Source organism: Kogia breviceps, chromosome 18 (assembly GCF_026419965.1).
Source record: "Kogia breviceps isolate mKogBre1 chromosome 18, mKogBre1 haplotype 1, whole genome shotgun sequence".
In the NCBI taxonomy this organism is placed as follows: Eukaryota; Metazoa; Chordata; class Mammalia; order Artiodactyla; family Physeteridae; genus Kogia; species Kogia breviceps.
In genome coordinates this window covers 14,774,604-14,799,676 of record NC_081327.1, presented here as the reverse complement: position 1 = coordinate 14,799,676, position 25,073 = coordinate 14,774,604, and the positions used below count along the sequence as shown (strand labels likewise).

At 47.9% G+C, this 25,073-nt stretch overlaps 3 protein-coding genes across 5 annotated transcripts in view; 1 reads left to right on the top strand and 2 right to left on the bottom strand.

Annotated features, from left to right (window-relative positions):
• ATP4A (ATPase H+/K+ transporting subunit alpha) overlaps window positions 1-13,684 on the bottom strand; it is a 77,275-nt gene extending 63,591 nt beyond the window's left edge. The window contains exon 1 of the mRNA XM_067019012.1: window positions 13,597-13,684. The gene's annotated coding sequence lies outside the window, so the exon portion shown is untranslated. The remainder of the gene's footprint in view (window positions 1-13,596) is intronic.
• The window catches only part of PMIS2 (PMIS2 transmembrane protein), a 36,653-nt gene extending 22,969 nt beyond the window's left edge, over window positions 1-13,684 (bottom strand). Inside the window, exon 1 of the mRNA XM_067019239.1 lies at window positions 13,597-13,684. The gene's annotated coding sequence lies outside the window, so the exon portion shown is untranslated. The remainder of the gene's footprint in view (window positions 1-13,596) is intronic.
• A 439-nt stretch (window positions 13,685-14,123) lies between these two features.
• On the top strand, window positions 14,124-23,561 carry HAUS5 (HAUS augmin like complex subunit 5). 3 transcript variants are annotated; one of them, XM_067019037.1, is made up of 20 exons: window positions 14,142-14,289; window positions 15,048-15,110; window positions 15,203-15,235; window positions 15,368-15,392; window positions 15,849-15,902; window positions 15,991-16,096; window positions 16,176-16,335; window positions 17,434-17,503; window positions 17,595-17,677; window positions 18,179-18,236; window positions 18,386-18,510; window positions 18,714-18,777; window positions 18,879-19,009; window positions 19,239-19,401; window positions 19,618-19,698; window positions 19,800-19,945; window positions 20,206-20,317; window positions 20,394-20,526; window positions 21,993-22,125; window positions 22,291-23,561. In XM_067019037.1, exons 1-20 carry the CDS (start codon window positions 14,192-14,194, stop codon window positions 22,406-22,408), a joined length of 1,956 nt encoding a protein of 651 aa, XP_066875138.1. In that variant the 5' UTR covers window positions 14,142-14,191; the 3' UTR covers window positions 22,409-23,561. The 3 variants fall into 3 exon arrangements, with proteins under 3 accessions (XP_058902188.1, XP_066875138.1, XP_066875139.1); XM_067019038.1 differs by having other exon boundaries at window positions 14,156-14,289; window positions 15,368-15,550; XM_059046205.2 differs by lacking the exon at window positions 15,849-15,902 and having other exon boundaries at window positions 14,124-14,289.
• Window positions 23,562-25,073: the final 1,512 nt, after the last annotated feature.

The following is a 25,073-nucleotide window of genomic DNA, read 5'->3' as shown; positions in this document are numbered from 1 at the left end:
TCCTGCCCCTGGTGTACAATCCTATATAATCTCTGAGATTATGAATATGATGGGATATCACTCCTGTGATTATATGGTACAGTTGACCTTAAGAAAGGAAGATTATCTGGGTGGGCTTAACCTAAACACATGATGAGACATATAAACGTGGGTCTAGGGACTTCCCTGGTGGTCCAGTGGGTAAGACTCTGCGCTCCCAATGCAGGGGCCCGGGTTTGATCCCTGGTTGGGGAAATAGATCTCACATGCATGCCACAACTAAGAGTTCACATGCCGTAACTAAAAGATCCCACATGCTGCAACAAAGATCCTGTGTACTGCAACTAAGACCCAGTGCGGCCAAAAATAAATAAATAAATAATTTTTAAAAATAAACATAGGTCTAGAGGTCAGAGACAGAGGAAGTCAGACACAAAGTATGAGAGTGATTTTGAGGGAGATTCTCTGTCCACGGCTTTGAAGATGCACAGGAAGGACCAAAGGGCAAGGAATGCAGGTGTACCCTAGAAACTGAGAATAGATCCTAGCAGCTAGCCAGCAAGGAAAAGAGAATGGCCTCTGTCCCCAATCCACATGGAATTGAATTCTGCCACGTGAGCTTGGAAGAGTATCCAGAGCTCCAGATGAGAACACATTTCAGCAAACACATTGATTTCAGCCTTGTGAGAACCTGAGCAGGGAACTCGTGCACACTGATCCTGGATTTCTCACCCTCAGAGCTGTGAACCAATACATGGCTGTTGTTTTAAGCCACTAAGTGTATGTTTATTTGTCACACAGGAATAGAAAACTAATGTGCTAACCATAATAAAAGTAATCTAGAAATAAATTACAAAAAGATAACAGGAAAATCTCCAAACATTTGGGAAATAAATCATGCAAGTCAAGGTAATTCATGAAACAAGGGAAATTAGAAAATGTTTTTAATTGATCAAAAGTGAAGTATAGAACATATCAAAATACGTGGATGCAGCTAAAGCACTGCTTAGAAGGAAACATACCACCTCAGATGCTTATATTAGAAAATAAGACATGTCTCAAATTAACAATCAAATATATAATGTAAATCTATCAAACATGTAGAAGAAAACAGGAGAAAATATTTCTGACACCGGGTTAGGCAAAGAATTCTTAAACATAATACCAAAAGCACGTCCCTAAAAGAAAAAAAAAATTATACTCTAACAATATTAAAAACGTTTGCTCTGCCAATGACAGAAAATAAAAAGATAAAGACCCAAACATAATAATTGCAGATCACATATCTGACTAAGGGCTTGTATCGGGTACACATAAATAACCCTCAAAACTAAACTGCAGTAAAAATAACTCCCAGAATTGATCAATCACCTGAGAGATTAGGAAAGACCCTCACTGCATTAGACCAATCAGCCGCCAGGCTCATATTGGCTTCCCCACCCCAACATGCAACTTCCAATCAGCCAATAGGAGAAGATACAGGATAAGAGGCGGGGCCTGCGTGGTCACCATGGCAATCCCTGGCGGGTTGGAGTGAGGGAGAGGCTCCATGTAGCCAGATCCAGATGCCCTAATGGGGGTGTTTAAGGGGGCAGCAAGGGAATTTACGGGCGGACAGGGTGGGAGGAAGAGAGCTAGCATGGGTTGAGGGGAATGAGGGGACAAAGAGTGTTTCATAAGGGGATGACACGGTGTTAAGTATTTAAAGGGAGCACGGGTCTAGGAGAACAGGAAGGTTGCTGTCATAAGTGTACAGGGAGTTCGCAGGGTCATGAAGCTGATTTCAGGCGTAGAGAGAAGGTGTTAAGAGGAACAGGGCGGGTCTTTATGAGAGGACAGAGAAGTGCCTATGAGTGGACAAGGAGAGGACTTAGAGTTCATAGTTGTTCAAAGAAGGTCTTAGAGGAGACAAGTGAGAGACTATGGGGGTGTGGAGGAGTTTATGGGTGAACAATAAGGGTCATAGCAGAACCATGAAAGATTCATAGGGACAAAGTGAGGAATATTATAAATGGGACAAGAAGAGAGCCACTAAGGTCATTAGAAATTTTTATAAGTTGAGAATTTTACACAGGCACAATGAAGGTTTTACACATGAAAAGTTAGAGTGTTAAAGTGTTGAGTGAGGGACTTCTTAGTAGGGTGGTTAATAGGGACAAAGAGAAGGTTGCTCGGGGGACGATGAGGGTTTTATAGGAACAAAGTGCTATAGTGGATCAGCTGAGTTTTCAGGGAGGCCAAGTGAGAGTCATCACAGTCAGTAAACGATTCTGTGGGGACAGTGGAAGGGGCCAAGTGAGACGCGCTTAGGGATCTGAAAGGTAGTTATAGAAGACGGAGAGGAGTTTACAGGAGACGGAAAGGGTTGCAAAGAACTGAGAGGGATTATAGGGCAGAGGGGCAGAGTGGGGGCCAGGAGTTCTAGAGGACAGAGAGGTATTAAAGGGAATAGGGAGAGGTTAGAGGGAACATGGTGGGAGTCTGTGAGAGCTTTAAAGGTGTCAGTGAACACTTTACAGGAGCCAAGGAAGGTGAAAGGGACGAGGTCAGAGGGGATGTTAGAATCCAGAAGCCATACTAAGCCATAACCCACTTCCTATTCCCAGGAGTTTGAAATTTTGCGTGCCAAGCCCCCCAAAGACCATATGTGCCTGTCCATTTTGGCCTTCATCCTGTGTTTTCCCATAGGCATTGTGGCGCTGATCTTCTCTATCCAGGTAGGAGTCTGAGTCATGCCAATCCTTACCTACCCTCACTCTCCAGCCTGCCCCTAATGCTGACTCAAATTCTTGTTTCCCGCCTATGGGTTTAGGTCCCCACCCTGTGTTTGTACAGTCCTATGGCTCACCACCACCCCACCCTGTACAATAACCTTTTTAATAAGCCCATCTATTCCTGTTCTGCCTCTCCCCTCAAATCAGACAAGGCACAGCAACAAATGGAACCACCGAGCCATGGCAGCCGAGACCTCCCACCAAGTTTTCTACATTGCAGTCCTAGGGATTGTTATGGGAAGCATCATCATACTCATCTTCTTGCTTTTCTGCATGACGGACTTATTTTCTCGGTAACCTCCTCTTCAGCTCATGAAAAACACCAAATATATCCAAAACTGTTACTTACCTTGGTTCTAAGTATATATTTGGGCCAAATGAGACACCTGTCCCTCGATGTCTGGTGGGCCAAGTGTTGCCAGCCCGAGCCAGCACCTTGAGGTGGTTGATGGGGGAAGGAAGTGGTAGCTCAGGAAAGCCATGGACCAGAGCTCAAGACCAACCCTGGGACCCTGTCAAGATGTGGACCATGGGAGACAGGGTAGGGCAATGATTCCCCAGGGCAGCCTCCCCTCTGCCCACATTCATGTATTCATGCCATAAATCTATTTATGTTGACCAAGGGCTTTGAATGTGTTGCCTGACTCCGGGGACAGAAGTCACCACTTAAGTACCACTCCTACCCCCTGCAAACTTATAAACCATGGTGAAAGACAGACATATCACCAGGCGATGACACAATACAGTGGTCCAATCTCTAATGGGGGAAACCTAGGGAGGTAGGTTGTAAGAGGCCAGACCCAATCTGGGGTATTATGGTCTACCAGAAAACTAGGGAGTCAGCAACCGTCAGTGAACTAGTTGGAATTTGGAATTTTGATTGTAGAGAGCTTCTATAATAGGTATGGATTGCCTCCTCTCCCCTCTACCCACCAAGTTCGAGATGTATTCATCATTCAACAAATACTTTCTGAGCACTTATGATGTACCAGGCCTCGTACGAGGAACTAGAATCACAACAGAACAACATAAACAAGATCCCTTTCTGATAGAGCTTACATCTAGTAAGCTTCCCCACACTCTAGTGGGGAAGAAAATCATAAACCAATAGACCTCTAAATAAATAATTACAGGGAATGGTGAATGTTATGAAGAAAAATAAAACAGGGTACTAAACTACAGCAGTGCCAGTACTGGTCTACCACTAATAATAGTCTGCAACAAGATAAGGGCAGAAATTGCCAGTAGGTGCTTTAAAACTTATAGCAATTTGACATTGTTATGACATTCAAGTATTTGAAATAGACTTGTCTTGTTGAACGGGTATAGACCAAAAGGATCAGTCCATGACAGATTGGGAGATATCAAAAAACAGGTCCTACTACACAACCACAAATAGTTTGAGATGCACTGGGCTAGAGAGCAAAAGTCTAGAAGGTATATTGTTTAGGGTCATGCTAGCGGCTGTAACAAATAAACCCTACCATTTAGTAGTTCACAAAATAGAAGTTTATTTCTCACTCACAGAACCTGCCAATGTGGGCAAGGGATCCAGGCTCCTTCCACGTGGTGATTCTACCACCTCTTAAGGACTCAGCATTCTTTGAGTCCAGGCAGAAGATGAGAATGGAAAACCCCCACATGTTTCTTAAAAGCCTTGACTTGAAAGTGAACCCTTGGGACTTCCCTGGTGGTCCAGTGGTAAAGAATCCACCTTCCAGTGCTAGGGACACAGGTTCTATCCCTGGCTGGAGAACTAATATCCCACATGCCTCAGGGCAACTAAGCCTGAAGGCCACAACTACTGAGCTCGCGTGCCTCAGTGAGAGAGCCCGTGTGCTGCAAACTACAAAGCCTACGCGCCCTGGACCCCGCGTGCCACAACTACAGAGCCCACGCGCCCTGGAGCCCAGTGCACCACAACTAGAGAGAAGCCCGCGCACCTCAACAAAGGCCCCGTGTGCCGCAACTAAGACCTGAGCCACAACTAAGACCCAGTGCAGCCCCAAAAATAAAAAAAGAAAGTGAACCCTTGTGCACTGTTGGTGGAATGTAAATTTATAGAGCCACTATGGAAAACAGGATGGAAGCTCCTCAAAAATTTAAAAATAGAACTACCATAGGAATCAGCAATCTCACTTCTGGGTGTATATCCAAAGGAAATAAAATTACTGTCTAAAAGAGATATCTGGACTCCCACATTCAGTGCAGCATTATTCATAACAGCCAAGATATGGAAACATCCTAAGTGTCCATCAACAGATTAAGGGATACAGAGGATTTGGTATCTATGTACAAAGGAATATTATTAAGCCATGAGAAATATGAAATCCTGCCATTTGCAACACTATGTATGAAACTTGATGGCATTATGCTAAGTGAAATAAGGCTGAGAAAAACAAATACTGTATGACATCATATGTGGAATCTAAAACAGCCAAACTCATAAGAACAGAAAGTAGAATGGTGGTTGCCAGGGACTGGGGGTAGGGGAAATAGGGACAGGCTGGTAAAAGGGCAAAAACTTTCAGTTATAAGATGAATAAGGTCTGAGGATCTAGTGTATAACATGGTGACTATGGTTAACGATACTGTATTGTACACAAAATTTTCTAAGAGAGTAGATCTTAAGCATTCTTACCAAAAACAAAGACAGAAACAAAGGTGAGGTGATGTTATTTAACTTGATTGTGGTAATAACTTCACAATGATACACATATCAAATCACCATGTTGTAAACTTTAAAATACATTACAATTTTTTGTCAATTGTACCTCAATAAAGCAGGGTAAAAAAAATTTTTTTTAATCAAGTTTTGGCCCTAAACTACCAACTATCACGTTTGCTCTCAGTCCACTGGACAACTGGACAACAATCTCATGGCCTCAACTGAACACAGGGGCCTCTGAGAAATGTAATCCTAGACTGGGCAGCCAATGGACACCTTTCTAAAATCTTCCTTGAGCTGAGACACAGAAGCCAAAGTGTAAGAGCTGTTCCAAGAACTGTGAGAACAGAGTTCCCACAGAGTGGGAATAGCACGCGGAAAGGTCCATAAGCTGGAATGAGCTTGGCAATTCAAGGAACAAAAAGGAGGCCAAGGTGACAGTAAGTAATGTCACACATCTCCCACTCTCCAAAATAGGTGGGGTTCTCTCTTTCTCCTGGTAAGAATTCTCGTAGGTGCTTATGAAAGTCTCAAAGATGTCCCCCATTTCCACCTCTCCTGAAGAGGAAACTCAACACTGGTTGTCACAGATCTGCTCACAGGAATATTTTACAGACATACAGCTGCCCACCTGTAGGACCTTCTAAAGCCCTCCATGGCTGGCTCTGTGTTGGGTGATGCTGGACACACAGCAGTGACCAAGACAGACCCCATCCCTGCCCTCCAGAAATCCAAAGTCCAGTGGGAAAGGCCAACTCACCACCAGACAGGCCTGTGAGTTGTTCTTTCATTTATTCTTTCATTCAGCAAGTTTTTATTGTGCATATATTGTTGTGCCAGGCACAGGGGACATATTACTGAACAGAGCAAACCAAAAAAATCCAACCTCATGGATCTCACATGCTGGTGGGGTGTGAAAGGTAATAAACATAGTAAGTAGTAAAATACTGAGAGTCCTATGGGAAGAAATAAAGCAGAGTAAGGATGACTGGAAGTACTGGAGATGAGTGAGGGGCTTTAGTTTTAAATAAGGAGGCAGGTAATGCTGACTTTTGATCTAAGTCTTGTACGACTTAAGTGAGGAAACTAGGCACAAATATCTAGGTGATGAGTGTCCCAGGCAGACGGAACTGCTAGTTCAAAGGACTGGAGGGAGGAGCATGTCTGATATTTCTGAGATATGGTAAGGAGGACACTGTAGCTGAAGTGCAGTGAGCAAGGCAGGGAATGGTGGGAGATGAAATCAGGAAGGTAATGGAAAGTAAGACAGAAGAGAGCTTACTTTACCCCGAGTGACATGAACAGACTTTGAACACATGAGTGGCATGAGCTGACTCAGGTGTTACTGGCTCTCTGTGACTCCGCAGGGGAGCAGACTGTAGGAGAAAAGTTACAGCACGGAGACTACTGTGAAAGTCCAGATGGAAGGTGATGGAAGATCAGGCCAGAGTAGGGGAAGTGGAAAAGGAAAAGTCCTGATGAATTTTAAAGGTACAGTAAATAGGAATTACTGAAGCATAATATGAGCATAAGAGGAAAAGAGGGATTTTTGGCCTCAGGAGCTGGAAGGACAGAGCTGCCCTCGTCTGAGCTGGAGAAGGAGGTGAGAAACAAGTCTGAGAGGTACAGTGCAGCAGCCATTATAAGCTTGGGCAATCATATTCTGGCTCAGAGATTGGTTCAGCAGTGGGCATGTGACCCTGCCTGAGCCAATAAGACTTAAATAAATGGTTTACAGAGCTTATGGAAGCAGGCTATCTCTTCCATGTTAGTCTCTAAAACCACATCTTTCTCTCTCACCTCACAAGGGCAGGGGAAACCATTCTACAACCACATGAAAGAGCCTGGAGCTGCCAGGATGAAGGAGGAACCAAGGAAGAAGCAAGTACTAGGAAGTGGAGGAGCAGGAAACTGGGTCCTCCTCATCATGATCGTCACCATCATCATCATATCTACTGGACAGTCAACTGTGTCAGTCACGGTTCAAGGAGGTTATGCATATTATCTTATTTAAACCCCATGACAACACTGAAAAGTAGGTATTATTATTGTATCCAATTCATAAATGAGGAAACTGAGGCCAGGAAGATTGAGAGACTTGCCCAAGATCGCCCAGTCTGTAGGTGGTGGAGTCAGGATTCAATGCAGAGCCTTTGCTTATAATAACTGCCTTCCAGTGTTTGAGCTGCTGGATCACACCTCACCTAAATCAGTATGAACCAATATACACTTTAAAATCATGTGAACCAAGATATTTCTTGTCTGGGGGCACTACTCCTTTGAGTTTTCAGACATTTGTCATCAAAAAGAGGCTTACATGTGATAGTCCGGAGGAGGTTATCCAACCAGCCAGGGGGCCAGGCTTAGAGAAGGCTAGGTTGGGAGGGCACATCTAAGTTAAAACCTAAGGATGAAGGGGAGGGGTCCAAGATGGCAGCATAGGAAGGCTCTGAACCCACCTCCTCCCTTGGACACACCGAATCTACACCTACATATAGAGAAATTCATCCTAAAGAAGACCTGAGGGCTGATTGAATAGCTTCTGCACATAGAGGGACCACATAGAAATGGATAGGAAAGACAGAGAACCCCATCGCTGACATGGTAACCTGCAGTAGGGAGGGATATGACTGAAAGGCCTGAGTGCAGACTCACCCATCCTGGGACACAGGAAAAAAAAACAACAGCAGTTTAAAGGGCACTTAGACTATGCAGGAAAGAAAACCAACTACTAACCTTAGAGTACCTGCCAAATGGGTAGGGAACTGCTGGAACTCTCTCCAGGATTGAAGGTGCCAGCAAGTGCCATTGTTTGATTCCCCAGCCTGTGCCTGCTCCAGCTCCAGCTGTCCTGCCAAGGCTCCTACAGCATGGTGCACCCCAAGACTTCCCAGCCCACATGTGCTCCAGCTCCAGCTGTCCACCAAGGAGGCCCTGGCACAACATGCTCCAGTGTTTCCTCTGGCCCACGCTAGCCTCCAGCTAACTGCCAAGGACACCAGCACAGAGTGCCCTGAGACTAACCCCAGCCCATGCCCACTTCTCCTCCAGCAAGCCTGCCAAAGCCACCTAGCAAAGGCAGTCTACACGGGGGATGCTCCCTCACAAGGCCGTTCCTTCCAGACTGAGAGAGGTAGCTGGTTCATCTAATTCATAGAAACAAACATAGAAAGCCAAACAAAATGAGGAGACAGAGGAATATGTTCTCCAAAAAAAGAACAAGATAAAACCCCAAGGGAAAAAACCCTAATTAAATGGAGATAAATAATTTATCCAATAAAGACTTAAAAGCAACGGTCATAACAATGCTTACTGAACTCAGGAGAAGAAAGGATGAACTCAGTGTGAACTTCAACAAAGAGTTAGAAAATGTAAGAAAGAACCAATCAGAGCTGAAAGATACAATAACTGAAATAAAAGATGCACTAGAGGGAATCAGCAGCAGATCAGATGATACAGAATAGATAACTGATCTGGAAGACAGAATAGTGGAAATCACCCAATCATATCAGCAAAAAGAAAAAAACATTTTTTTAATGAGGAGGTTTTATGTGACCTCTGGGACAATATCAAGCTTATTTACATTCACATTATGGGGGTCCCAGAAGGATGAGAGAGAGAGAAAGGGATGGAAAACTAATCTGAAGAAATAAGAGCCAAAATTGATCTTAACCTGCAGAAGGAAACAGACATCCAAGTCCAGGAATCACAGTCCCAAACAAGATAAACCCAAAGAGATCCACACCAAGACATATTATAATTAAAATGGAAAAAGTTAAAGATAAAGAGAGACTCAAAGTAAAAAAAAAAAAAAATCCCATTTAAAATCACATCAAAAAATAAAATAAAATACCTAAGAATAAACTTAACCAAGGAGGTGAAAGACACATACTCTGAAAACTATAAAACACTGATGAAACTGAAGATGATTCAATGAAATAGAAAGATATTCCATGCTCTTGGATTGGAAGAATTAATATTAAAATAGCCATACTACCCAAAGCAATCAACAGGTTTAATGCAATCTGTATCAAAAAACCTATGATGTTTTTTACAGAAATAAAACAAATAATCTTAAACTTTATATGCAGCCACAAAAGACCCCAAGTTGCCAAAGCAATCCCAAGAAAAAAGAACAGCTGGCAGTGTAACCCTCCCAGACTTCAGACTATATTACAAAGCTACAGTAATCAAAACAGCATAGTATTGGCATAAAAAAATAGACACATAGATCAATGGAACAGAATAGAGAGCCCAGAAATAAACCCACACACCTATGGTCAATTAATAAAATATACAGTGGAAAAAAGAGAGTCTCTTCAACAAGCAGTCCTGGGAAAGCTGGATGGCCACATGTAAAACAATGAGATTAGAACGTTGCCTCACAACATATATAAAAATAAACTCAAAATGGTTTAAAGACCTAAATGTAAGACCTGAAACCATAAAACTCCTAGAAGAGAACATAAGTGGAACACTCTTTGACATAAATCATAACAATATTTTCTTGGATCAGTCTCCTAATGCAAAAGAAATAAAAGCAAAAATAAACAAATGAACCTAATTAAACCTGAAAACTTTTGCACAGCAAAGGAAACCATCAACAAAACAAAAAGACAACCTATGGAATGGGAGAAAATATTTGGAAATGATGAACTGACAAGGTGCTAATATCCAAAATATACAAACAGCTCATAAAACTCAATATCAAACAAACAAAAAAACACAAAACCCAAACAATCCAACCAAAGAGTAGGCAGAAGACCTAAATAGGCATTTTCCCAAAGAAGACATACAGATGGCTAACAGGCACATGAAAAGATGCTCAGCATCACTAATTATTAGAGAAGTGCAAATATCAAAACCATAGTGAGGGGCTTCCCTGGTGGCGCAGTGGTTGAGATTCCACCTGCCGATGCAGGGGACACGGGTTCGTGCCCCGGTCCGGGAAGATCCCACATGCCACCGAGTGGCTGGGCCTGTGAGCCATGGCTGCTGGGCCTGCACGTCCGGAGCCTGTGCTCCGCAACGGGAGAGGCCACAACAGTGAGAGTCCCGCGTAGCGCAAAAAAAAAAAAAAAAAAAAAAAAATCAAATCATTATATTGTATACCTGAAACTAACATAATAGTGCATGTTAATTATAATTCAATTTTTTTTCTTGCCGCACTGTGCAGCTTGTGGGATTTTAGTTCCCCAACCAGGGATTGAACCTGGGCCCTTGGCAGTGAGAGCATGGAGTCCTAACCACGGGACAGCCAGGGAATTCCTTATAATTCAAATTTTAAATAAAGGGGGGAAGATCTAAAGGAATGAGGAGAAGGTAGCCTTTGAAGATAAGAAAGAAGGGTAATTGAGTTAGGGGGGCACAAAAGGAATAAAAGCTCAGATGTGAGAGGGAGGGAGTCTTGACAGGTACTGTCCCAATGAGAACACTGCTTTCCTCTCTGGAAAGGTCTTAACCTAGGGGTAAGTTCCCTCCATTCAGCCTGATCATTACCTCCACCAGCCCCCTGCAGTGCTTCAATCGTATCATCCCCTGCCCTGTCTCCATGCCCTGGCCTCGGTATCCTCCTTGTGTCAGGTTCAATCAGAGAGGCTGAACCAATAGGGGAGATATATCAGATAGATAGATCAATCGATAGATAGATAAACAGGGATTTTATTTTATACAATTGGTGGAGTCATTAAGCAGTCCTTAATATTGTTGTGTTGTCTTAGTGTCTGATGCTGGCACTCGAAGTGCACAGGGCAGGCTGTTGTTAGGAAGGGAAGACAGATGTAAAATGGGGGGAAGCTAGGACAAGCTGGAACAAGCTTGCCTCTGACCTTGTTGGTATGAGCAGCCACAGGAGAAGCTGGAGCTCAACACACATATGACCCAGGAGTTAGAGAAGTTGAAGGAAGAGCCAGGAGAAGGTGAAACAATTGCTGGCCTGGCTGCTGCCCTATGCAAACATGATGAGCCAGCAGCCAGCCAGTGACAACCTGTGTGATCTACAAAATGGCAGCTGCTTCACTTCTCCCCTCCAAATCTTGCCCAAGAATCTCTTCCGGCCCATCATAATTGGACACAGAAGGTGATTCTAGGAAATAGTTCATTCAACCTAGTCAAGTGGACACATTACAAAGCCACCACACAGAGACTGCAGGAGAGTGGGGAGAAGATGGTTAGTGGTTGCTGGGGAGATGGTCACATGACCAGCTCTGCTCTCTCTTAGGTAACTTGAGAGGATGTGCCTAATAATCCCTATTGGCTTTTTTTAGAGTTGGAGGGGAAACTGCTGGCAATTATTTCTTATTTGGCTTTAATTTTTTATCCAAAACAGATACAGAATCCTTTTATATTTATATATAATTATATAGCTTGAGTCAAGGTGCATCTGATTAACTGCCATTAGTTTATGCTTATAGATATTCATTAAACAATATTCCAGCTTTCGGCCAATTCTTTTGTTTAATAGACTATTTTTTTGTGAGCAGTCTTATGCTTAGAGAAAAACCACACAGAAAATAAAGTTCCCATCTACGTCCCCTCCCTCCACATGCATTTTCCCCTATTATTACCATCTTGCAAGAGGATGGTACTTTTGTTACTATTGATGATCAAGAGTGAAACATTATTCCTAGCCAGAATCCATACCTTACATTCGGGCTCACTCTGTGTTGTACAGTTCTATGGCTTTTTACAAATGCATAATATGACATATCCATCATTACAGTATCATACAAAATAGTTTCACCCTCCTAAAAAATCACGCTTTGTGTCTCATCTTTTCATCCTTACCCCCCACCCACTGGCCACTGCCATCTTTTTACTGATCTCTATAGCTTTGCCTTTTCTACAATGCCACATAGTTGCAATCATACAGCATACGGCCTTTTCAGATTGTCTTCCAAAGTGGCTTTATCATTGTGCATTCCCACCAGCAATGAATGAGAGTTCCTATTGCTCCACAACCTCAGCAGCATTTGGTGTTGTCATTGTCTTGGATTTTAGACATTCTAATAGGTATGTAGAGGTATCCCATTATTGTTTTAATGTGCAGCTCACTGATGACCTATGATGTTGAACAACTTTGCATATGCTTATTTGCATTTATCTGTATATCATCTTTGGTGAGACATCAGTTCATAATTTTTGTCCATTTTTAAATTGGATTATTTATTTTCTTATGGTTGAGTTTTAAGAGTTCTTTGCATATTTTGGATACTCGTCAATAATCAAATATGTGTTTTGCAAATATTTTCTCGCAGTCTGTGACTTGTCTTTTCCTTCCTTTAACAGCCAATAATTTCTAACGCCCCTTGAAAAGCTCAGAGTCCCTTGGCAAACATGCTGTCTAACTGATTTTTTTTTTAAACAGCAAAACAACCCACAAAGGTTGGAAGGGTGGAGATGTTTGAGAGAAATGGAAACTTGAGAAATCAGAATGGTGGAGTAGTAGCTGCTAGTCTTTCTTCCAGGAAGCCATCTGGATTACATCAGCCCCTGGCACCCTCTTCTGCATCTCAGCCCTTAAGAAGCATTTGAAGCTGAACTCGGCTTCTCCCAGAAATCTTCTATTTAGTGGTGACCTCATGGTCCCCTTGTCCCTGGACTAGAGACTCAGCTGACCCTTGAATGCCCCCTTGACTCCTCACACCCACAGAGTCTCACATTGTTATCAGCATTTCCCCCAAAGCTGCCCCTTCTCTCACCTCCCCATTTCAAGGTCTGTTCCACCTAATCCCCAGCCTAGAGCCCTGGATCTCAACCCTCAACAGCCATTTAACCTCACATGACCCACCCACTCAGTCTCCTCTCTTCTCCACAGCCCTACAGTGGTCTAGCACTGTCCTCAACCCCCTCCTCTCTTCATCCTGCTCCATCCTCCTCCCAGGGTTCCCAGCTTTAGTCTCACCCCCACCACCTTTCCTGCCATTTGTTTCTTCAACAACTATTTAGAGCGTCAGGCTCTGTACTGGACACTGAGGACAGTGATGAACGAGGCAATCACATTGAATGAAAAGTCCCTGAATGTTGCCATTTCTCAGGGCCATGTCTGAGACTGAGTGGGTTCTCCAGGACTCCAGCCCCAGTATCCAGTGCTTTCTGGGGCACTCCATAGGCCTCTCACATTCCTTGTGTCCCAAAGTGACCCACCCCTGGCTGCTTATGTTCTACCATCCCTACCTGGTGATGCGTCTGTGTCTCTCACTGAACTGGTAGCTCCAGGAGCTGGAGGTCCAGTAGCGGAGACTGGGGCTGTCTCAGCCACCGGGGTGTCCCCAGCACAGGGTCAGCTCACGAATGTTACAGAATGGTAAGGACGAACGAATACCTAGAAGAAAGCATGCCAGAGAGATATTAGGGTCATGCCATCTGCCCTCTATCCCTCACTCAGATCTGAAACTCTGTTTCTGAAATCAAAAAGCAGTAAATTTGCCATCTCCTCGCCTGATTCTCATCCTCCTGGGATGAGAGTCCCATTTTGTCAAGAAAATGAAGTGAGGCATTGGGGACCTTTTGTCTCTTAGGGAACAGATGGTAGTAGGAAGGAGGACGCAGAAGTCTAGCGGGCCCCACCGTTTCTCCACGCCCCTTTCATCTCCACTCAAATGGACCGGACCCTCAAGCATGAGAGACGTAGATCGGCCCTGAGACCTTGCAGAGCCGGAAAGCCCCAGCCTGCCTGGCGATCGATGGCGTCACTTCCGGCGCATTCGTGACGTCAGAGGAGGAAGCCACTCTTGAAGAAGGGGCGGGAGGCGGCGGCTGAGGCGCTGTCATGGAGTTAGCGCAGCAAGCGCGGGAACTGGGCTGCTGGGCGGCGGAAGAGATGGAGGTGCCCGTGGCCGCCCGGGCCCCGGAGTCGGCGCTGCGCAGGTGAGGGCCTCTCTAGGAGTGATGACTCCCCACCCTGGAGATAGCGTCCCGGGGAATGAGAACCACATCTTCATCTAAGACGCGCCGCCCTCCCCATCCTCCTCTGCCCGAGTGAGAATAACCCTTGAGGGCGCCCCCGCCCCCCGAGTAGTAAATCCAGGCAGAGGATCTTGAACTGTGTGAGGACGTCCTGGCGGTGACTCCAACACTGCCGCGCCCATCCTGTGAGGCCGCCCAGAGTGAGGTCCCTTGCACCAGTGGGGATCCTTCATGAGTTAGTAATGAAGGGCCCCTGCCGGTGGGGAAATTGGATCTCCAGAGTAAGGCTGTCCCTGCAGCACTTCACCACCCACCACACACCCCAGCCCAGCCAGTGAGGACCCTCTGAAGTCAGCAAAGACCACCCCATTGAAGACTGAATGTATAGGGGTGATGACCCACAGCTGATAATGAGAGAGCCCTTCCAGGCAGTATAGCCCTCACCCCCACCTCTGGAAGTGACTGGAGATAACCCTCTCCCAGGAGAAAGGGATTACTCCACCATGGAATGAGAATAGCCCTACACCCAGTGAGAAGCCCACCCTCTCAGTGACTGAGAACTCCCCAGGAGGGAATACCTTACCCCCCAAAATATGGACCCTCCCTCCCACAAGAGGTGAGAATTCCCTAGTAAAGCCCCTACCCCCCACCACCCTGCGAATGAAGATCCTCCACCCTGTGTGACGTCCCAGGCATCACCTTACATACTGTTCCCACAGGCTGTGTCTGGGCCAGGGGGCCGATATCTGGGCCTACGTCTTGCGGCATGTGCACAGCCAGAGGTGAGCCTGGCTGCATGAGGGAAGCTGTGGCAGGGGAGGGGACCTAGGCGAGTCCCACAGTAACTCCCCTTCCTCCTACCTCTCCACTATAGGAATGTCAAGAAGATCCGGGGAAACCTGCTCTGGTAACTGGTCCTCAAAGCTGTCCCCTCCTGTCTTCCCCAGCCCCCTCCAGCCATGTCCCCGCCCACAGCCTCAACCTCCCATCTCCCCCTGGAAGTCCCTGTCATCCTCTAACTCTGGCCTCACTTCCTCAGGTATGGCCACCAGGACAGTCCAGAGGTGAGAAGCATGTGCTGCAAGATTTTCTTTCATCCAAAAAGAGGACTTGTAGACCTTCTGCTCTAGCCCCAGCCTTGTGCTGGGTAATGCTAGGGTCACTGTATCACAAAACAGCCCTAATCCCTGCACTCACAGGGCTTACAGTCTAGGGGGAGAAGGTATGAGCTGTGGTTGGGGGGACATGGATATGGGGCATCAAAGCTGGTGAGGTTGGTGGGAGAAGAAACTGGTTTGGGAGAGATACTGAGACCAGTATGGGACCCAATGTGTGCATGGTGCCCAGGTGACATCTGGGGCGGGGGAGGCTTCCAGGAGACCTCAGGACTCCCAGGTGTGGGGCTCAGTGGGGAGATGAGGACTGGGACAGAGACAAGAAACAGGGTGGGAGGATAGATGAGGCAATCCCAGGAGGAAGGAGGGGGACAGGATAGTACCATAGTGCTCTTCTGGTCCTAGAGGTTCAGGCACCAAAACTGCCTGGGGAAAACCCTCTGCCACCTAATTGGGCAGGTAAGAGACTGCTGCTTCACACAGGGCAGTCAGGCCAGGCCGAGCCCCAGCCAGGCCATGCATCTGACCCTGTACCTGATTCCACCAGGCCCGTCGGAAGTTGAAGCTGGAAGCTGCTGTTGCCCACCTGCGGGCAGAGATCCTGGAGTTAGACCAGAGCCTGGAGCTGATGGAGCAAGAGACTGAGGCTCAGGGTGACCCATGGGGCTGGACAGATGGGCAGCAGAACGGGGTTAAGGAAAGTACTGATGGCCACCCCTGTTCCTCTCACAGACATGGCCATGGAGCAGGCCCTACAGAGCATGCAAGACACCCAGCGTCGTGCTCTCCTCCTCCGGGCCCAAGCTGGGGCCATGCGAAGACAGCAGCGTGGACTCCAAGGTCCCATGCAGCAGCTGCAGAATCAGCTCAAGCATTTGCAGGACATAGAGAGGTAAGCCTCAGGTGTCCAGGGAGCAGCCCTCACCAGGCTGGGTAGACACATTCTTAAAGACCCAGTGCTCTGCCCTGAGCGCTTCTTGAGTTCCAGAATTCTGAGGTCCACTCCTTAAGATTTAACGTCCACGAGGCCAGGAAGTTTTGTCATCTCAGCCACCTGTATTTCCAGTGCCTACAATAGTGCCAACTATATATCTAGAACACCAGTACGGGGGAAAACACAGTAAACGGGACTGTCCTGCCCTCATGGAGCCCACACTGTGATGCAGAGGAGACAGGTGGTAAACTAGGAAACAGACAAACCCTGTAATCATAGGTAGAGTTGAGCGCTATGAAGAAAAGGTGATATGATAGAAAGGGAGAGGGAGATCCTACCCTAGGTACGATGGTCAGAGAAGGCGTCTCTGAGGAGGTAACATTTGAGTTGGGGGAGGAATTTCCATGGAGAGGAACAGGAAGAGCAGAGGCATGTGGGAAGAACAGCCAGGAGGCCAGTTCAGCTTAAGTTTCATAGGCAAGAGGGAGAGCGTAAGGAGGTAGGTTGGAGAGGTGGACAGAGCGCCATGGAGGCATTGGAATTTTATTCTCAGGCTGGGTTCATGGCCTGGCTCAGCCACTTACAGCTGTGTGACTTTGGGCAAAGTATTTAACTTCTTGGTGCCTCAGTTTCTAAGTTCTTTAGAATGGGGATAATATTAATAATACCTACTCTAAAAGGTAGGTATGATAATTAAGTGAGTCAAATCACATGGAGTGCTTAGAACAGTTCTAATACCCATTGTTGTTTTTCTGAGTGTAACAGAGACACATCACATTGTTTTCAAGGGTTTTGAGCAAAACAGTGACATGATCTGTCTGAGCTTTTAATAGGATCATTGACTGCTGGGTAGAGAGCGGACTGCAGTGGGCAAGAGCAGGGAGACGGATGAGGAGGTTAATGCAGTCGTCTAGCCAGGAGATGACAGTGGTCTAATTTGGGGTTGGCCTCTGAGGTCCAGGCTAGCTTTGCTGGCAGCAAGAGGGGACACAGACATCTGTGCTGCCAGCTCCCTCCTCCCAGGAACCTCAGCCCCAACTGCACTCCTCTCTCTAGGAAGGCCAAAATGGATATAAACTTTGGACCCTTGACATCAACAGCCCTGAGCCTGGAGCCTGTGGTCCTGGTAAGAGTCCTGGGCCATGGGGGAAAAGGTGGGGAGCCTGGGGTTCGGTGGACCTCTGGGCCCTCCTCATGCTACACTCGCTTCTTCACAGGGCGATGTCCGAACAGCCTGCAGCCTCCGGACCCAGTTCCTGCAGAAGCTCCTGATGCCTCGGGCCAAGGGAGGCAGCATTCTGTGAGTATCCCTCAACCCCCGAGACCCTGCAAAGAACCTGGGCTTTGGGGGTTGTCACTTGTTACAGACATTGGGCCTCCGGGCTCTGTTAGCTCAGGCCCTGCCCTGACAGGGCTCCCAGGCTGGGAAAAGCGGGAAACAGACCATCATAGACAGTGACAACCCAGGTAGTTAGGGCTGTTAGAGGGTGAGGAGGCCTGAGAGGCGCAGGGAACTCAAATGAAATGCCTTACCCAGCTAAGGAGACAGGACGGGTTCTCTGGTGAGGAGTGTAAAAGGTTGAGAGGGTGTTCCAGGTAAACAGCACACGTGAAGGGGCCCAAGACCGGCGAGTTGATATTAAGAGGGGAACTCAAGTCTGATAGGCGTAGAGAAAGAACCTGGTTTCCAATCCTTAAAATGGGGACAATGACAACCCCTACCTTATAGGGCGGTGATGATCATTAGAGGGTGAATTGATGTGTTCTGTAACATTCTCTGTCCCCTTCCTCAACTCCACAGAACCCCTCGAGATGATCTCTTTGGAACTTCCTACCAGCAGTGGCTTAGCTCAGTGGAGGTGAGGGGGCTCTCAAAAAGGCCACACCCTCTACCCCATGTAAACCTCAGGGTGCCAGAACCTAACTCTTGATCCTGTCCCCTTCTCCATGGAGTCCCAGCTCGCAGCCCTCCTCCATCCTGCCCTGACTTCACTCCTCTCCTCACCAGACACTGCTGACAAACCACCCTCCTGGCCACGTCCTGGCTGCCTTGGAACATCTGGCTGCAGAGCGGGAGGCAGAGATCCAGTCCCTGTGCACCGTGGATGAGCTCCAAGATACAGAGATAGCCAGGTGTGGCGTGGATGCTCCCACACTCAGAGCAGGGCAGTGGGCTGGGTAAATTGGGACAGGTCAGGACCAGGCAGGGTGACTTGCTGATGGGGGTGGAACTGAAACCCAGTAACCAGTCTGGCAGGTGGGCTGACATTGGTTACCCCAAGGGTCCAGGCAAGGGGACAGGTCTCCTCTCTCTGCAACTCAGCCCCTATTCTCAGCTCCCAGGCCCCAGACCAGCCCAACTCCAGCCAGGCCCTGCCGTCCATGGTGCATCTCATCCAGGTGACCCCCAGGACTCCATCCCCTTCCCAACCCACTCGATCCCCTGCCCCAGCCCCCAACCCCAGGGACCATGCCCACCCTGACTCTGTGCCTCGCTCCAGGAGGGCTGGCAGTCTGTGGCTGCGCTGGTCACCCAGCGGGGCCCCCTCCTGAAGGACCATCAAATCCTGACCCAGCACCTCCAGGGCCTGATGGAGGAGATGGAGAGATGTACCGTGGGATCCAGCGAGAGGTGAGGGGTCTCCATGAGCAGAGGCCTCTAGGCCATCTCTCTCCCAGAGGTTTCAGGTTATTGGACTTTTTCTGCACCTGTGGCTCTTATTTCTGCATCCCTGCTTGTTCTCCTGGTTTGTCTCCCTGTGCTATGGCTCCTTGTGCATCCTTGCAGATCTGATCTCCCTCCTCCACAGTGAGTCTTAGTCACCTTCCTTCTCCTTTGCTCTTTTCTACTCGTGCCCCAGGCAGGCATTGGTGCTGGGGCTCCAGAGCTCTGCCCTGTGGGCAGAACTCAAGGCCCTGCATGCCATGAGCCGGGAACTGGAGGAGGCTGCTGGGCAGAGGCAGCTTCTGCTCCAGGAGCTACAGGCCAAACAGCAGCGGATCCTGCACTGGCGCCAGCTGATGGTGAGAGGCGGGACTCCAGAAGAAGTGGTAGGGCCTGGTGGGGGGCCAGAGTGAGGCTGGGACCCTTAAGATCCAGAACTGGGCCTCCTGGTGAGGGGAGGGGCCAGGGTGAGACTCCCAAGAGGAATCAGGACCTGTGCAAAGGGGTGAGCAGGGGCAGAGGCTGGAAGGTGACAAGGAGAAGCCACCCATCTCCGTGGCCTCTCTGTTGCCTAGGCGGAGACACAGGAGCAGGTCCGCCTGCTCATCAAGGGCAACTCAGCCAGCAAGACGAGCCTGTGCCGGAGCCCTGGGGAGGTGAGATGGGAGTTGGAGCAAATTCTGACTAGGGCTGGGTCTCCTAGGGAGGGGGCTAAGCGGCCTCACACTGCCCTTCCCATCCCTTTCTTTCCCCACAGGTGCTAGCTTTGGTTCGGCAAAAAGTGGTCCCCACATCTGAGATGGTGGCACCACAGAGCCAAGAGCTGCTTCGGTGTCTAGAGGAGGAAGCCCAGCATCTGCCCCATCTTCTGCTGGGCACCCTGCTGCGGCACAGCCCTGGAGGGTGAGACTGGGCCATCACCATGTCCCCTGCCATGGATGATTGTCACTCCCTGGGCCCACTCCAGAAAAACAATTCCAGTCCTCCCAGTGTTCCCGTGCTGCCAGACCTCACCTTCAGGTCCTCGGCCCCATTCTGGAATCCTAGTCCGCAGACCCACCTCCAAGTTCCTGGGCCTCCTGAGCCCAGCTGCCAGCTCCCAGAGCCTCTGGAACCCAAGCCTCCCTCTCAGTGCCCCACCCAACCTGGATTTTCCCCCACAGGTTGCAGCCCCTCCCTACGGTCCTTCCATCCATCCACCAGCTGCATCCTGCATCCCCAAGAGGCTCCAGCCTCATAGTGTTGAGCCACACTCTGGGGCTGCCTGCAGGGAAGGTGAGTACCTGTCCCTTAGGACCCGTCTTCCCACCCCTACCCCCACCCCAGGTGACTGTCCTTCCCCTTCCTCCAGGCTCCGGAGCTGCTCCTCCCGAAGGCTGCCTCTCTTCGCCGGGACCATCTGTTCCTCCAAGACCAGCGAAGTCTCCGATGCTCGTATCTGCTCCACATGAAGACCAGCCTGCCGCCAGGACCATCCACCCAGGGTAGGCCTGCGCTGCCTTCTTATCCAGCATCCCAGCCCCTTCCCAGGACCATCAGCATCCAGAAGAAACCACAAACACCCACTGCTTACACAGTGTGCTGAGCGCTTTGAGCATGCTCACTAGTTTCATCTGCACAGCAGCCCAGGGGTTCTCCCCGTTTCACAGAGGAGAGAACTGAGAAGCAGAAGGCTCGGTAGCTGCCCAGACAGCCAAGCTGGGATTTGAATCCAGGCCATCTAACATGGGTCTGTGCTCCAAACCATTAGGCAGCACTGCTCATTGAATTGCCAAATACTCACCCATCACCAAACAATAGTATACTTGAGTAGTTAAAAACTGGGCTGTGGTCTTCCCTGGTGGCGCAGTGGTTGAGAGTCCTCCTGCCAATGCAGGGGACGTGGGTTCGTGCCCCAGTCCGGGAAGATCCCACATGCCGCGGAGCAGCTGGGCCCGTGAGCCATGGCTGCTGAGCCTGCGTGTCCGGACCCTGTGCTCCGCAACGGGAGAGGCCACAACAGTGAGAGGCCCGCGTACCGCAAAAAAAAAAAAACTGGGCTGCGTAGTTAAACTACCGGAATTCTCTTCTCAGCCCCACCTCTTCCTTGCTGCGTGATCTCCCTGTGCCTCAGGTTCCTCCTCAGTGGAATAAGCATAATCATAATACCTTACAGAGTTGCTGGAAAGATTCAGTCAGGTGACCCAAACAGGGTATTGAGCCATGCCTGGCTGCAGTAAGCACTCTGTGTCTCTGGTGTGATTCCACTCACTGTTATCTGCACATGGACAGTGTCTTCCAGTCCTTACCATGAGGGAAGGGAGTATAAGACCCCAGTTTACAGAGAGGAAGCTGAAACTCAGAAAAGTCATTTATTCCTGGATTCACTCAGCAAGCACTCACTGGTTATGTGCCATGTGCTGGCCCTGAGAGCTCAATGGGGGAAGAGGTGAGAGCTGTCCAGGAGGAAAGATGGTGTCTCCAGTGGGCCCTGGGGGACAAGTGAGGTTTTTCTCAGGAGTAGTAAGCAGAGGCCACATGATGCACCCATCAAGTACTAGGCTGAGAGCCTGGCCTCTGTCTTGGGGCTCTGGGGAGCCTTGCAGGGTTCCAAGCGAAAGGATCAGGTTTAGGCTGTGAGATCACTCTGGCTGCCATGAGAAGGATGGACCAGTAAGAGGCTGAGGTTTGGGTCCAAGGAGAGAGGCTGGGGGACAAGTGGGGAAGCAGGGAGGACACTGAGGGTTGGGCCATGGAGATTGAGGGGCCATCAGGGGGAGGGAGGAAGGCATTCAGAATGATGCCTGAGGTATGGTGGGCTTGCACGTGGTAAAAGGACCTGGGAGGAGAGAGAGGATTAGGAGAGATGCTCAGGTGAAGACTAGATGATTGGAGACTTAGTGACCCATTGGCTGCAAGGCACCAGGGAACCAGAGGATTCATTGCTGCCCCCCGGGTTTCTAACCTGCAGAGCTCCTGCAGATCCAGGCAGTCCAGGAAAAGGAGCAGAAAGAGAACCTGGGGCGGGCTCTGAAGTGCCTGGAGAACCTGCTGAAACAAGCACTGAAGCGAATCCCCGAGCTGCAGGGAGTTGTAGGGGACTGGTGAGAGGGGGACACGATGAGGCGGGGGCTGACTGGAGGAACAGGCAGAACTTAGACCGGGTGGTGGGGGGTGGGGGCTGATGACAAGCAGAGCATGGTGCTGAGCGGAGGCCAGTGAAGGTCTGGAGGTCCAGGCCTTCCCTCTTATGCCGTCCCCTTCTCCAGGTGGGAGCAGCCGGGACAAGCCGCCCTCTCCGGGGAACTCTGCCAAGGCCTGTCCCTGCCCCAGTGGCAGCTGCGCTGGATCCAGGCCCAAGGTGCCCTGCAGCAGCTGTGCAGATGAAGAGGTGGCTCAAAAAGTTCAGAGCTTCACATTTGTTCACCCCAACACTTCACTTCCCTTAATAAGACTTTTGGAAGAAAGCATTGCCTGGATGCATCAGCCCATTGTCTCTACCCTCACCTGCTGTCCTCCTTCACAGACTGTTCTGTTTTTCCTCTCAGTTGCCTTGCCACTGTCCTATCATCCCACTAAAGGCAAGAGAATGCGGTACTGTGGGCCACACCCTACCTGAAACTCTCCTCGTCACTTTTACCCTCAGCAAAAAGTAACCAAGCAATGGCTCTAAATACTGAGGATCCAGCACTGAAAAAATGGACAGAAGTCCCAGCCTTCAGGAAGTTGTCATTCTAGGACAGGAGAACAGACCACTGACAAAATAAGTAAGCAAAATATTTAGTATGTGGAAGAACTGCTGTGGAGAAAAAGCGGTTGTAGTGGTGTGATTTTTAAATAGAGGGCTACACAGCAAAGGTGACAGTCTATAAAGGTAGAGAGAGAAGGAAGCACACGGGTATCTGAGGAAGGCTTGCAGAGGGGAAGACTACAGCACATGCAAAGGCCCTGAGTTCAGATGTGTTGATGTGAGGGCTGAGGCAGTGCAGCTGCTGGAAGAGGGGAAGGTTTAAGAGATGACATTGCCTTCTAGTTTTATACAATTTCTTTTGTAAATAAATTTTAAATCTGAGCCATTTGGAATTTATCCAAATGGATTCAATTTTGTCTTATTTTAAATATATCTCACTAGCACTTATTAAAATTCTCATTCAGAGCAGTGATTGCCTCTGAAGGAGGGCTGGGTGGCAGGGATCAACCAAGGAGGAGACAAACTTTCTCGAGTTGGGAATATGTTGTACGTTGAAGGTGGTGGGGTTACACAGGTGTATAGGTTTTTCAGAACTAATCTAGCTGTACTGATTAGATCGATGCATTTCACTGTGAATTATCTTCAACTTATAAAGTAAAACTTTACCTACCTAAACTTTATAAAGTAGTTTTAGGTGATTTGAGATGCCACCTTTTCATACACTAAATTTCCATGGTTAATTTGGCTGCATCTGTGTTCTCTCCAAGTCCATTGTCTGTCTGACTCTTTGGTGCCATCCCCACAGTGTTTTAATTATAAAGGCTGTGTAATACGTCTTAGTACCTGAAATGGCTGATTGCCACATTGCTCTTATTTTTCAATGTGTCCTGTCTCTTGCTATGTTTTTCTCTCAAATGAAGTGAACTTTATACCCAATTTGCCTGGTTCCAGAAGAAATACAAACATAGATGGGGGTTTTATTGGGGTTGCAGTTAGTTTACAAATTAGAGATATTTGACATCTTTGAGATTTTAAACCTGATTTTCCACCTCCCTTCCCATAACTCCTCTCTTGGCCTCCAGAGCACCCTCAGAATGAGAGTTCATTTCAAACGCATTTGCGTTTGAAAGTACATTTTGGGGTTTTTTTGTTTTTTGGTTTTTTTTGGTTTGGAGGGTTGTTTTTTGTGGGTTTGGGGTTTTTTTTTTTTTAATATTTATTTGGCTGCACCAGGTCTTAGTTGTGGCATGTGGGATCTAGTTCCCTGACCAGGGATTAAACCTGGGTCCCCCCTCATTGGGAGTGAGAGTCAGCCACTGGACCACCTGAGAAGTCCCGAAAGTACATTAAAAATTTTTTTTTAATTTATTTTTGGGTGCGTTGGTCTTCATTGCTGCAGGCGGGCTTTCTCTGGTTGCGGCGAGCAGGGGCTACTCTTCATTGCGGTGACTTCTCTTGTTGTGGAGCACGGGCTCTAGGCATGTGGGCTTCAGTAGTTGTGGCTTGGGGGCTCCAGAGCGCAGGCTCAGTAGTTGTGGCACAGGGGCTTAGTTGCTCTGCGGCCTGTGGGATCTTCCCAAACCAGGGCTCAAATCCGTGTCCCCTGCATTGGCAGGCGGATTCTTAACGACTGTGCTACGAGGGAAGTCCCGCGAAAGTACATTTTTGAGTCAACTGGGGAAATTTGAATATGAGAAATGAGAGATTGGTATATTGGATAATAGTGTATCTTTATAAAATTTCTTTGGTGTGATAATGGTATCGTGGTTAAGTGGGAGAATGTTCTTAGAGAATGTGTGTTGAAGTATTAAGGATGATGTCTGCAACCTACTTTTAAATAGTCTTATTGGTCATAATTATACTGATTTTTTTATTTTGGTAAAATACATAGTTTAAAATTTTGACACCCAACATCATATATTTTGAAATTATATATTAGACTAAAGCAAATATGTAGCTATGCTAATGTTACTGGGGACTAAGTTTTTAATGCAAATGAAAAGAGATACACGAGACTTCCCTGGTGGTCCAGTGGCTAGGACTCTGGGCTCCTAGTACAGGGGGCCCAGGTTCGCTCCCTGGTCAGGGAACTAGATCCCACATGCGGCAGCTGGGAGTTCGCATGCCGCAACTAAAAATCCCGCATGCTGCAGCTAAAAGATACCGCATGCCGCAACTGAGGATCACACACGTGGCGGTGAGGACCCCACCTGCTGCAACTAAGACCCGGCACATCCAAATAAATAAATAAATATTTTTTAAAAGAAGAAGAAAAGAGATACAAATATAAAATCAAAGAAGTAATGCCCTGTAATTTTCATTTGAATTGGAAATCTTAGAATGAACTCATAGGGTTTTCTC

Coding starts and splice junctions, on each gene's coding strand:
- HAUS5 (XM_067019037.1), top strand. CDS start 14,192: ATGGAGTTAGCGCAGCAAGCGCGGGAACTGGGCTGCTGGGCGGCGGAA. Junction 18,237..18,385: donor AGTGGCTTAGCTCAGTGGAG/GTGAGGGGGCTC, acceptor TCTCCTCACCAG/ACACTGCTGACAAACCACCC. Junction 22,126..22,290: donor CAGGGAGTTGTAGGGGACTG/GTGAGAGGGGGA, acceptor CCCCTTCTCCAG/GTGGGAGCAGCCGGGACAAG.